At 49.8% G+C, this 13,130-nt stretch overlaps 2 protein-coding genes across 7 annotated transcripts in view; one reads left to right on the plus strand and one right to left on the minus strand.

Moving 5' to 3' along the window:
- The window catches only part of SALL3 (spalt like transcription factor 3), a 21,574-nt gene extending 12,650 nt beyond the window's left edge, over nt 1-8,924 (minus strand). For all 6 annotated transcript variants that reach the window (XM_082418494.1, XM_082418492.1, XM_082418493.1 and 3 more), the window contains exon 1: nt 8,803-8,924. In XM_082418494.1, the coding sequence (XP_082274620.1) occupies nt 8,803-8,884 (82 nt within the window). In that variant the 5' untranslated portion in view covers nt 8,885-8,924. The remainder of the gene's footprint in view (nt 1-8,802) is intronic.
- Nucleotides 8,925-9,065: 141 nt separating this feature from the next.
- On the plus strand, nt 9,066-12,639 carry LOC309640315 (uncharacterized protein; the record flags this gene model as incomplete). The annotated part of the gene is made up of 3 exons (XM_082418770.1): nt 9,066-9,734; nt 10,451-10,911; nt 11,453-12,639. 3 exons carry the CDS (start codon nt 9,066-9,068, stop codon nt 11,676-11,678), a joined length of 1,356 nt encoding a protein of 451 aa, XP_082274896.1. The 3' UTR covers nt 11,679-12,639.
- Nucleotides 12,640-13,130: the final 491 nt, after the last annotated feature.

Here is a 13,130-nt window from a genome sequence, read left to right on the forward strand (position 1 = left end):
TAAGTACCATTTACCAAATAATAAGCCATTTTGTTTAATGCAAATTGATAATTACCTAAACACAGTGAAGATATTCTTGTCAAAGTAAAATAAGCTTCCACTGTATTCCTCTAAAATTGAAGAAGGAAAGCAAAATTGAAGGGAGGAAATTGGGTGAAAATGGCATTTTGGACCTGTTAGTTCATTATGTTAATGAACCTAACAAAACAGATAATTGTTGGATTTTATAAGCCAAGTTTCATAATAAATTTGCCTTTTAACTAAAACATATTTTAAAAACTACAATTAGCGAAGGAAAAAAATTCTTCAATACAATTCAGATTTTTTTTATTGGGGGCAAATAATTTAGAATCACCACCTATAATTTTTCTTACTGGGGTCTGTATTAAGTACCATAACATGATCACTTCAATTGTTATTTCCACTCGTTTCACTATCAAAATCTCAGTAGGATTAGCATTCCATAAAAGTTACAGAGAAGCACAAGTTTCACAAGACAGTCTTGAATACAATGAATGCAAATGAAAAGCCTCCAATACGTCATGTGTGCAATTGAAATTTTGGGTGCATATTTTAAGAATGTTTTCAAACAACAACAAGCACTTCAACTGAATTGGTTGGTAGGGGAGAACCAAAACGAGCCTGTTTCATCACTAGGGACACAGCTCTTTAGAAGCAGCAAGACTGCAGTTGAGTCCAGAGTGAAAGCAGCGACCTTCTGCCACATTCAGGAGAGCGAGATGCAAAATAAGTTGTTATAACTTGCTTCGATGGCAGTTCTTGTTACAGCGATTACATGCATCATGTTACAGTGTAGATGTGCTCATCTGGAAGTATTTATCTTTAAAAAAAATGCTTTCTATATAACTAGAAAACCCATATAGGAGAGATCTGACAGCAGCTCCAAATTTTATCATGCAACTTCTAAAGCCCTTAATCCTGCCATTGTCTTAAGCCAGTATTATGTCGGATTCAAATGTATCCAACTACCTTTCAATTAAATTTACATTTTTAACTGGCTTTTGCATTCTAAAAATAGAAGTTATTATACCCATTTATTGATATGGCTTTAAAATTTTTGTTTCAAGGTAAAACCACGTCAATGAGCCACTGTAACAACAGTACAAGGTTTGAGAAATTTATTTCCAATGCAATGGGAAAATTCTTTCTTCCTTAAAGGGGGAACTGAAAAACAAGCATTGTTAACATTATCATTAATGTCGAAATAATTTACTTTTTGCATACTGGCTTGTCAATGACTAAGAGACTTCAAACTGTAAATAGGCAGGGGCTTACAGGGCACCAGGGTTCTCTTAGAACTAGCGAAGAAAAATGCCAACCAATGCATCCAGTAACAGAACTTAACCAAGAGTCTTCCCTTCCTGGTTAACAGGAATATTTGGTTGAGGTTACTTTCTGAAAGTGCCACACAGGTTTGCTGTATTCGCTGGGTGTCAATACGAGGAAGATGATGTATTGGAAAGAACTCTCTACTTTGCTAACACCGAGGATGTACCAGCCATGGCTGTGAGCTGGGTGTCTGTACGTAACGCCGAGTCTGTCTTCCTGAATGCAGTCAGGAGGAGCGAAAAGCACGGAGGCTAAAAGAGGAAGCTATTTCAGGTGGAGAGGAAATGTGCAATTAGTTTCTACAGCTAACCCCACACTTGCTATTTATACCTGAGATTTCCAGGGTTTCTAAGCCTCACCATTCAAACATTCTTGAGCAAGTGTGCCGCCTCTCGGGGCTGCAGGAGGGGGAAAGGGTGCCATCGCCTTTCAGAGAGGCCTCCAACCAAAAAACAGCTTCAACAGCAGTCTTAAAAATACATGTTTTTTTTTCCTTCTCACTGATAAAAAATGCAGAGAACGTTTAGCAAAAATGTCCCTATTCTTAGGATAACTCTGGGTGTGAAAGGATCCCCTTCCCATTCCTCTCTCAGCTCCGATTCCTGGTCTGCTATACAATATACAAGGATCATGTTATACAAGGATCACGTCTTCGCTGCCTGCAAAAGCGTATGTGGCCTTCCAAATAAAAACGACGTGGCAGAAGATGGGCAGAATGTTTACACTCACGAGGATCTTTTAAAGCCACCAGTTAAAAGCATCCCTGTAACATAGATAAGAATATTTGAGACAAGATGCTTTCTTTAGAAAATTCAAACTGCAGTTCTCAGCAAGGCTTTCTTATTCTCTCCTTCCAGGAGGCAGTGCCTTGTAAATAAGTAACTGAATTACAAAGAGTAGTAAACAGGTGTCTGATAATTTTGCTGATCAAGCTCAAACTCTCTCACCTTTACTCTGCCACACTTTTGCTACGCATTTTAAATCCCTTACAATTAACGAAAAGAGAAGCAAACGTTGTTCCTTACGGGAAAAGGAATGTTAACTTCTCCACTTTAATCAGTAACTTGAAAATGCCACGTGGGTCTCGAGGAAAGGAAACCGTACTTTCTCCTGTGCCTTTTCCATCCCTTAAAAATCTAGGAAGCATTTTTCAAGTTTTCCCAAATTGTTCGGAGACACTATTTTCTTGCAAATTAATTCTTTTTAACTCCTTATGATAGCTTTGAATCCCATAAAGAAAGATGAATTATCACATACTGAGCCCAAGCTGTGAAACAGGAGGAGACAAATAGAGACCCCTACTGTGTTTAACAATGTAGAAGAAATTCCAGACGCAACAGAAAAATTTTGTCCTTTTCCTAGACCTCCAAGCGTGTGAGCTCGGAGCAGAACAGCGGAGGGCGCTCGTGCCTCGCCCAAGCCGCACTGACCCGCAGGCCGCTTCCGCCGACTCAGCGGCCCACGCCTCAAATTTGTTAAGTAAGGACCACCTGTGGCACAGGCGCCAAATGTCTTCTGTTTAAAACATTTGCGGTTTTTCATCTGTGGGGTGAAGCACCAGGGAGGGGAAACACTGTTTCCTTTATGGACACACGCAGATGGAAAGCGGCCACAACGTTCACTTGTTTTAACTATCTGCTGCATCAAATAATAAGATGTTTGTTACACTTCAAGGTTGCACAATAGTTCTTTCACTCACATGTTACGCTGTAATCTCGCTTACGATGAATGCACGGATATCACTGTGCCTCACCGAGAACGCCCAAACCTGGAATACTGCGGCAAATGCAAACAGTTTCCATCAAAGCTCGGGGAGGGGGAAAAACAAGGTCTGTGCAGAGTCACTTTCGGTTCAGAGGCGGAGGTTTAAACTCACACATGAAATTAAACGTGCTGCTCCACGACACGCCTCTGCGGAAGTGCCTACGGGCCTCGACACGTCACTTTTCAAATCCACTGTGCATAAAAATACATAAATAAGCAAAGCCACTTAGACGTATAAACACCTGGGTCTAAACAGCCCCAGAGCAGCAGGAACCACACGGTGTCCGGGAACAAGGCGCCGATCAACTGTAACCATCGGACTGCTTGCACTCGGGGTTAGGTCATTAAATCATTTCCATGATTTGTCATCACCTCACCGCACTGGTCCATTTCTACGGGCGAAGTTTACACACATGCAAAAAATCATCCAGGAAAAGCCCTGCCCTGGGGGCTTGAAGCTAGTGGCTCTGCATGTGCAGAGCCCTAAGTCAATTACCAAACGGTGCTGTGAAGAGGGCACTCTGGAAAAGAGGACCAAGAATGACGGCAAATTAAGACCAAGTGCCACGGCACCTGCAGGGTTAATTAAACAGTTCAAGATGTAACAGCCACACAAAAGAAAACGGTTCTCTCTCCCCTCTTTGAGCACTATAAACACTTGTGCTGAACTAGATGGGCATTTGATAAACCGAGCAGCACAGAGCAAACTCGTGGGTCCCCAGTCCGCACTCAGAGCCAGTGTTAACACTTAACAGAACACTGGTGAGTCCTGTTGCCAAGGTCAACAGCACAGATGCACTCATTGTATTATGAGCTTGACATCTAGTGGCCACCCCTGGCAGGGCAAAGCAGGCAAAGGTTAAATCAGCAGGTCTGTCGCAGCAGCACCCTGAACCACCCACCTTCGCGGAGATGGGTCGGAAGCTGCCAGCCCTCTGCAAGCCCTCCTTCTCACAGACCCCAGGCCACCAAGGCTGGACGCTATGTGGGCCCCAAGGCTTCCCGGGAATTAGGAGGGGAGGGGTCCCCGATGGTAAGCATAACGAATCTGGGATGACTGGAAAAGACAGGCCCACGGAGGGCACCACGGAGCTGGACGCAACCCTGGCAGCCTCAGGTCTCTTTGGTGGACAATGGTTCAGCCCAGAGAACTCTTGCCTTTAACAAACAGATCAAATCCTAATCTCTAACATAAATAGAGCCCATTACATTATTTTATTATTTCAGTTAATATCTCACACTTTCTGTGATATGACTTGCCTTATTTGCTTGGGAATCACACAGTTAACTGCAGTTTAGATCATAAAGGTGTTCAACTTACAAGAGAAAAATCTAAGGACAGGGATCTTTTTTTCAAATATAAAAGTTAATGTAAGGTAATAGTAAAACATTCAATTTTTACGTAGACTTTATTTATGCCTGATTTTATATGAAGTGGGTGGCAACTTCACATATGCTGTAATTACAAACCTGTCCCACCAGTGGTAGAATTAGCCCTCATCTTCACAAGACTAAGATATGCTGTTCGTATCCTAGCAACTGGTCAAGAAATCATGAAGGAAAATGAAAACTAACAAACCAACGAAACCTCTTCCTATTAGAAGTATTATTTAAAAATTATCCTTCTTGAAACTATTTGCAGCATTGAAGGATGGGGCATGACCTCATTGGCAGTTAAGAAGGTTTTTATTTCATGTAAATAAAATACTTACATTTAAGAATGCTAAATTCTAACTGGTGTTCAGTACACAGAACGGAAACCTTGGTTGTATCTTTGCTGAATTCCCCCCAAAAGAACATGTTCTCGGAGCTATCTTGGGGTGAATGGCAAAGCCTCTTAGAGATTGTACTTGAAAATGAAATCTGACCCACTTTGGCCTGCTTTTGCCATCATCTTGTATACAAAAAATAATCAGCTTGGTAAGCAATTCCTGCTGTTGGTCCATACCTTCTTCATTTTCTGGCTCTAAACAGATCAAAAAATATTGCATTATGAGTAGATTGTGGAAGTTTAAATGTGCCTTAAAAAAAAAAATCCCTTAACTGTAACATAATCAGCTCTCTCTCTGTAAGGTGAGAATTAATTGGCATGCTTTTTATTGGCCACCAAATTAAGCATTTTAAAATAGGTTAGGATTTTAAATGTCGTTTAAAAAATAAGCGTTCGCAAATTCTTCTTTTCCTTTCCCTCCCTGCTTAACTGACTCCTTACCTTTCATGTTTCAGAGAAAACAGTCTGCCTAGGGATGTCAGAAAGTGGCTTCTGTATTGTTTCCTTTTGGAATGCTGAATTGTAAGTGTGTGAGTGAGTGCCCAGAGCTCTGAAGGCAAACCATGCACAGACAGATAAAAGAGAAAAGATCTCTTCACCCAGGGCTGGGGGCCTTCTTCCCCTTAATTCAAACACGGGTCTATGAATACCATTGGTAAAGTCTTAAATCACAGGATCATTTAAAAGGATTTTTAAGATAGCCATGTAACTGTGAGTTGGCAGAACATAAAAACAAACAAAATACAGGATGGCAAACTGCTTTAAATTATAAATATCCTTTTGTTTCTCCTTAAATACATATTTTCCTTCTAACGACAGTAAAATGTGTCTTTCCTAAGCTGTATTTTATCCAGTGAAGGACAGCAACAATACACCTTTTAAAGCTCTTAGTAGGAGTGTAAGTGCCGTTCCGTCATTAGAAGTTTTAATTAATTGTTTTTAGAACAAAAATATTCAGCTGGCTCAAAAGATTTCATTATTGTGGCATACATTTAATTAACTGAATCCTAAAGCTGCATCCCATTTATTTCTAAATTTTCAGAAACAGGAATGAAACAATTTGCGATTTTAAAAGATAGTCCCTAGTGGGAATGTAAGTTTAGTCCCAGTCATCCTTAAAACACATTTTTACAACAGGATAACTTTAGAACTTTACGTAAATCTTTGTCACTTTTTCTCATTCTACGTATGTCATCATATTTCATTCCTGCAATAAGGTTTGGAGAGCACTGAAGCATTTTTGGACAGCTATCTTTTCACTGCTTGCCTAAAAACCAAAGCCTGAAAAATAATAGTCATATTTCTTCTTTTTTTTAAGAAATAAAGTCTTTTACTCTAAATTAATGTGACTGCCTCCCCCCATATTATACTAAACATTTTGCATAGAATATTTGTGTTTCATATCATTATCAAGAACCTTCAATTTTACTGCGGGCATCTACTGCTTTAATTAACATGTAACATCCAAAGTAATACAAAGGAATTATTTACTTCGTTTCTAAAACACTGTAAACTAACTTAGCTCACTTAAAACTTCATGCATAGTCTGTTTATTTCCACTAAATTTAACAAAATATAATTTTGAGAATATCTGATTCACGTTGGAGTAATTTAGTTTTCACAACCATTTATCTTAAAAAAAAATATTTTACTTAGTTCTCCTGATGACGATCAGTACAACAGAGCAATATATACGTGAACATGCCTTAAGTGAAGAGAGAACAGACTATCTTTTATGCTCCGTGAACAATCAGCTTCAGAATAATTAAATCAGAAAGAACTATTTTTTAAACAGTTTGCCCGAACAATCGAGGGAACACACTCCTTGACTAAGCCTCAGCCCCAGACAGGCTATTTTTGGCCTGTTGCAAAATATGATCAGGAACTGTGGCAATATCTTGATTACAACTCGGAATGATTGTGAAAAACACAGCCTGACAAAAACTTTAATCCCACGGTGGGTAAAAAAACCCTGAATATGTTTCACCCCTAAATAAATTCAGTAACAACAAGGGGAATTCAAAAGAGAACTTCTGAATAATTTACTCCATCTTAGGTTTTCAAATAAGGGCTCTGGACCCCTCCACACGCTTATACTAGGAGGTTCACCACGCTCTCATTTCTGAAGTGAAATTAAAAATGAATAGCAGTGCCTCAGCTTGTTAATTGTTAAATACAAGGGGTTTTACTCTATTAATTAAAATATGCTTTAATAAAAGGAGACATTGCACATTTTGATAACGACCCTACAAAGCTGAGAAGTATTTACATTGTTGCATTTTGGGGCGGCTGTGAAAGCCGATTTTAAGCTATTCAGGAGCCACAATAATAAAGCTTTAAAATTCCTCACTGGGATGCAATGTAGTTCTTTTGAAGGAAAGACTGTCTTTCTCATTCGGCAGAAATAAATCCATTCATTTGATCATGTAGTCATTGAGGGCAATAGAAAACAAACCAAGTGTGAGAAATTCTATGTGATGAAGTAAACAAAACAAAAAAAAAATCCATTTCCATGACAAAAAGATTCTTTGTCCTTAATCTACCCACCATATGCAAGCGTTTCTTTTTAGCATATCTCCCGTTCTAATCTTGGGTGACCAGGCGACACAGATAAGACTCCCTTACCTCCGCTGCGACAAAAAGACCCTCACGAGTTCTCAAATTTTGTTTAATTCCTGAATTCCCAGCCGCGTAAGAAGTCTTTACTCCCGTTCTCCATTCCGATGAGGACGTATACCGGCTTTTGCAAACTTTACGACACCGCACGCTAAACTCTTCAACTCCTTTTATTTTCTGCAGGCTAATTCTCAAAGCGAAAAGACGCGTATCTGCTCTAAACCACTTATAATAGGTTAATCCAAAAAGTTGGCCGGCCTATTTTGCAGGGCACAAACTACTCGCTGCCCGGGCTCCGGGGCAGTGGAGGGTCGCCCTGCGTCCCGCGATCGCGCCGCGGCCGCCCCTCCCGCCCCCTGGGGACCCGTGGGCAGCGGGAGGCCGGAGCGGCCGGGGCCCTAACTTCCCGGGCTGGGGCGCGGCCACGGCCAGCCGGCTCCTCGCCGGGCGCTAACTTTCGTGGCTCCTACCTTCCCTCCTGGATGGGCAGGAAGTTCCTACCCGCCAGCTGGCTGCAGAGTTGCCCGCGGCGCCTCCAAAAGAACAGGAAGAGGCCCCAGAAAACCGAGAGGCACCAGAAACGTGCCGGGGTCCTACCGCGTGCAAGGACCACCCCCCCGCGCCGCGGCGCAGCTCACCCCGGGGTTAATTCCCAAGGCGGCCATTAGGAAAGGCCAGGCGACTCCAACTTCCTACTCTCCTCGGAATGGGATCACTGGTTTGTCGGCTCGCCCGGACCTCGCGGGCTCCGCGGCCCTCGGGCACACGGGGCGGCCGCTGGCCAGCCGGGGTCAGGGCGGCGGACCCGCTCCGAGCGCGCACCGGCCAGGGCGCCAGGCGCCTAACAAAGCTGTCCCGGCAGCGGCCTCCCCGGCCCGCGTCCGGTGGTGGGTGAGCCCCGGACGCGTCCCCGCCGCCGCGCCCGCCCGGGGGACGCCGCGATCGCCGAGGCCGGCCCCAGCGTCCGGGCGCGGGGAGCCCGAGGGGCGGCGCGGCCCCTCCCGCGAGCGCCCGGCTCGGCCCGCCGGCCTCCGCCGGGCAGCGCGGACTCCGAGCGGTCCCCGAGCCGTGGCGCCTCCGTGCGCAGCTCAACTCCGGGCAGCCGAGCCAAGTTTACTTCTCCCGCACTCCCGCGCCGCGCGCTCCGGTGGAGGACCGGGTCGCCGGGCAGGCCCGCCCGGGCCGAGCGCCGCGCGGCAGACACTGGCTCGCGGGAGCCAGGGAACTTCCCCGGTGCGCGGCGCCCGCCGCCCGCGCTCCCCCCAGGCCCCCGGGCGCCGCCGCGGTCCGCGGGCCCTCACCGTGCTCGGGAGCCCCGTCCGGCGGCGGCAGCTCCTCGTCCGACTTGAGGTGCTGGGGCTTGGCCTGCTTGCGCCGAGACATGCTGCTAGCGGCGCGCGGGCCCCGCGCGGGGCAGCGGCATCAGCGGGGCGGCCAGCGGGGACGGCGCGGGGCGGCCGGGCGGGCGCGGGGCGCGGGGCGCGGGCGGCGGCGGCGGCGGCGGCGGCGGCGGCGGCTGCGCGGGCCGCGCATGGGGCTGAGCAATTAGGCTGGTGAATAATGCATGGCCATTAGCGGAGGGCCGCGCCGATTGGCCGGCCTCCAGCGGACTCGGGCGGCCTATGCAAATGAGGCCGCGCTCGCAATTAGCGGCCGCGCGGCGAGGAGGGGCCGGCGCCTGCGGGACCCGGGCGCGCGGCCGGCGCCGCCTCACATCGCGGGCTCCGCGCTCCTCGGCGCCCGGTGCGGCCCGGCGGGCCGGGAGCGGCGCGGGCCGCGGCGGCCGCCTGGCCCCAGGCGCAGGCAGCAAACTTTGGCGGCGTCCGCGCGGCGCCTCTCCGCCGGCGCGCCGGGCTCGCTCCTTTATAGAGTGTCTGCGCCGCCGCCCGCGCCCCGCGCCGCGCCCCTCCCGCCGCCGCCCGGCGCCCCTCCCGGAGCGGGCGGCCGCGGGCAGGGCTCCGGCCGGCGCCTTTGTCTCGCCGGGCTGCTGGGGCGCCGAGCCTCCTGCACTCCGGGCGCGGAGGGCCGGCCGGCCGCCTCCACTCGTCCGCGGCGGCTCTCGGCGCGCCGGCCCCGCTCAGGCTCTGGTGTCCCCTCTCTCCAGACCTTCTCTCCGGGCTCGGGTCCCCTCCTCGGGCTCCCCCGGCGGCCGGCCCGGCCCGGAGGCTCGCGGCCGGAGCGGAGCGGAGTGCGCACGCCGGGGTGGCGGGACTTCGGCAAGACCAACTTTCCGGTTCGGAAGCTGCGCGGGCCGAGCGGCTCCTCCCCTCCCCTCCCCTAGTCCTCCCTCCCCTCCGCTCCCACCCCCGTCTCCCCGCCCGCCCCCCGGGCCCCTCGACTCCTGAGCGCCCGCCCCGCCCGCCGCCGCCACCGGGGCCGCCTCGGCCCTTCGCCCGCCCGCCGGGCCTCCCCGCCGCCAGCGGCTCCTTAAATCCAGGGGAAGGGAGGGGATGACAGGGCTCCGGTGTCCTCCCCCCCCCCCAGTTCCCTTGCCCGATGGGTGCAGTCCCGGGGCGCCTGTGGCGTGGGCAGGGGGCGCAGGGTGCCCCGAGACCGCGTTACTGAAAGTTCCAAGTCCACAAAAGTCCTGCGCGCGGCCCCCCGTGTTCTAGGACTGTCGGGGGGCGACGTGGGGGGAGGGCAGGTGAGGGGTAGCGCACATTCGGACCGGCCCAGCATCCCCGGGCAGTCGGCGCCGCGCGCTCCCCGCACGCGCACCCACCCTTCGCGGGTTGTCAGGCACGCGCCCTCGCCCCCGCGCGCGCACCCCACCGCAGCCGTGCACACGCGCCCTCGCCCACTCCCGCGCGCTCATTCCCGCGCGTGTCCTCCATCGCGAGCGGCTGCTGGGATGTGCTCCAGGCCCCGTCGCCGCAGAGCCTGCGCCTGTGCCCCCGCCCCAGCGTGTCTTTTTTCATTTCCTAAATTTATTATTTTTGTCCTCACAAGTGGCCCTGTCTGGTACGAAGCTTTGGCACAGATGGCCTCCCGGCGCTTCCCCCAGGGTCGCGTGCTGGCGGGGAACAGCCGGCGAGCACACAGCCCCGGGCGCCCAGAGGGCTGCGATCTCCCTGCGTGGCTGGGTGCGGGGCTCTGACTAGTGGGGACCCCCCGCCCCGGCTGGACCCCGGCCCTGCGCCGCTCGCCCGGCTCTCCAAGGGCTGCTTTTCCGTTCTAGAATCTTCCCGCTACCCAGCCGCGGTTCTCCCGCGCGCCTCTAATCGTGTAAGTTTCACGAAGCAACAGCTTTGGGCTCCAGGAAAAGCGCAGGAAAATCATACAGAGGAAGGAAGTGCACAGGTTGGAATCATCTCCAAAGAGACCCCGCCGTCACTTTTGCCACCCCCCTCCCAACCAATCCCTGAAGGTCGGTTTTGTTTTGCTGTTTGGTGGCAGGCGTATTCACTTAGGTAATTTTGTTTTGGAAAAGAAAAAAATGACATCTGAAAGATGTTCGAAATCTAGAGTTACCCCCTCCCCTCACACACACACACCACGGTAGCGCTTTTATAGTTAAGCTGTGGGGAGAAAGGTCTGTATCGCCAGTGCGCTGTCAACTTTGGCAAATGCTGCAAGCATTTTGGGGACGCTCTCGCATCCGGCGCAGAGGCGCTCGGCAGTGAAAAGTTTGCAGCCAGGGTTTTGGGGCGAGCAGGCCAGGAACTCTCCTGGCAAAAGAATGGCAAAGAGAAGAGGAGGGAAGAGGAAGGGACGTGTGTTGGTGGGGGAGGGCGGTGGTAGAGAGTGGAAGTTTCTTGTAGAATTTACAGGACGGACAAGAGTTTGGGGAAGTTGCAGCGCCGCAGCGGAGAGGTAGATGTCTGCTTCCCGGCAGAGAAAGAACACGAAACGATCGTCGGTGGGTCGGGTTAAAGGTGCACTGCCTGTTGTGACCTGCTTAATTCTCTCTTTTTTCCCTCTTTTTACAAAAATCGACGCTTTGGGGAAAAGAAGCAAACGTAGGTTTCCGCGGCGTCCGAAGCCCCTCAGAAGAAGCCCGAGCCCGGCTCCCCGGCCGCCTCCTGGCCCGGTGTCACCGACTCCTCCTCTTTGGGCCGCTTTGCACGCACCGGCCCCACCTTTTTTGTTCCTAAAGCCATTCGTCCGCCTGTCCCAGCCCCCCACTCTCTCTCCGACACACGGGCACGATTTCCTTAGGGCTTTCCCGGACTCCTGAACGCCACTGCTTCATTCCGTCGACTTGCTCTGCATTTTCTACGGTGTGCGGCCGTGGGGAGGATCTTAAGTCCCTCCAGCGAAGGCGAAAGTGAGACCCCGGCCCTTTATCTGTAAGAAGCGAGCCGTCAGATTGCAGAGGTGTCGCGCCAGCCGCGCTGCGCGTTGTAAGTGCGGAGACACAGCAGGCTGGGCTCGGCGCTGCGGTGGACGCAGTGGCTCCCCCAAAGTGAGCGGCCGCGGAGCAGGACACGGAGCTCGCGGTCCGACCGGCCCGGCATGGGGTGCGGTCCCCGCCCAGGGCGCGCGCGGTGGGGTCGCCTGGCCGAAGGTGCGGGCTGCACCTCGGCACCCGCGCTCTCCGCGCTGGGATTTCGTTGAGAAGATGGAGCAAAGACTTGGGCGAAAGAGCCAGGGAAGCTGTGAAAGGGGCACCTACACAAATTCCCCGCCACTGCCAGAATGGTGCGGATCAGTAAATTGTGTGGCGCACCTTTTAAAAAATTGATTCGGGTGTTCAAGGTCAATAAAATTAAAAAAAAAAAAAGTAGAGGCCGAAAATAAAAGGCGAGTTACCTCCTGAGTTACCTGTTCTCCCTTCCTCGCCTCCCTCCACTGAGGTCTGAAACTTTTCTTTAATTGTTTTTATTTAGTGCAGCCAGTTTTAATGAAAGCATAGGCGTCTAAAGTTTGAGTCCCAACAATAGGTTTATTGCCAGGCGACAACGTGTCAAGCAGAATATCTTCACAGATGAGGTACAGGATGTGTCCTCCAGTCACGCCCAGACTGGAGGACCCCCGGAGCTGTGCATCAGAGGCGCAGACACCGAGTTGCACTGGCGACACACAAGTCCCTACCGTCACATGACCACTGTCTATTAAAATATTGTGATACCTAAACACACTTGCAAAAACAAAAGTTGCTTTTCTTCCCTATAATTAAATCTAATTTGTTAATTGTCTTTCCTCTTGCAATGTTGTTTTCATCTTAGGAGGCGACACGTGATTATTTTGTCTACTTAAGAATATTATTTACAAATTAATACTGTATATTTTACATTAGTGGAACGTATAATTAGGTGTTTGATTAATTTGTATCATTTATTCAGATAAAACAGAAAGCCTATCTGCAAGATTGATTTGACAAGGGAATGTTGGAGAGTCGGTTCTATTTTAATGTCCCAGTTTATTGAAGCTACCTGGCTTTTCATCCACAAAAGACAGTTTTGCATAAGGTGCATTTGGCACTTTATTTACAGTGTGCTTATTTCCCCAGCTACTTTATACAAAAAGAGTATTCAAATGTTAGAGCTTTATTTTCTGTCTCTTTTCATTCTTTTTTTCCCCTCCCAAATCAAAGTTCTTTTCTTCTTCTCACTGGCCTTCTCTCCCCTGTCTCTGGTTCCTCCCCCACCCCAACTTTTGTTTTAGGTCCTTACCATTAAATCCAGCC

The sequence above is a fragment of the Balaenoptera physalus genome (genome assembly GCF_965194825.1).
Source record: "Balaenoptera physalus genome assembly, chromosome: 12".
Classification (NCBI taxonomy): Eukaryota; Metazoa; Chordata; class Mammalia; order Artiodactyla; family Balaenopteridae; genus Balaenoptera; species Balaenoptera physalus.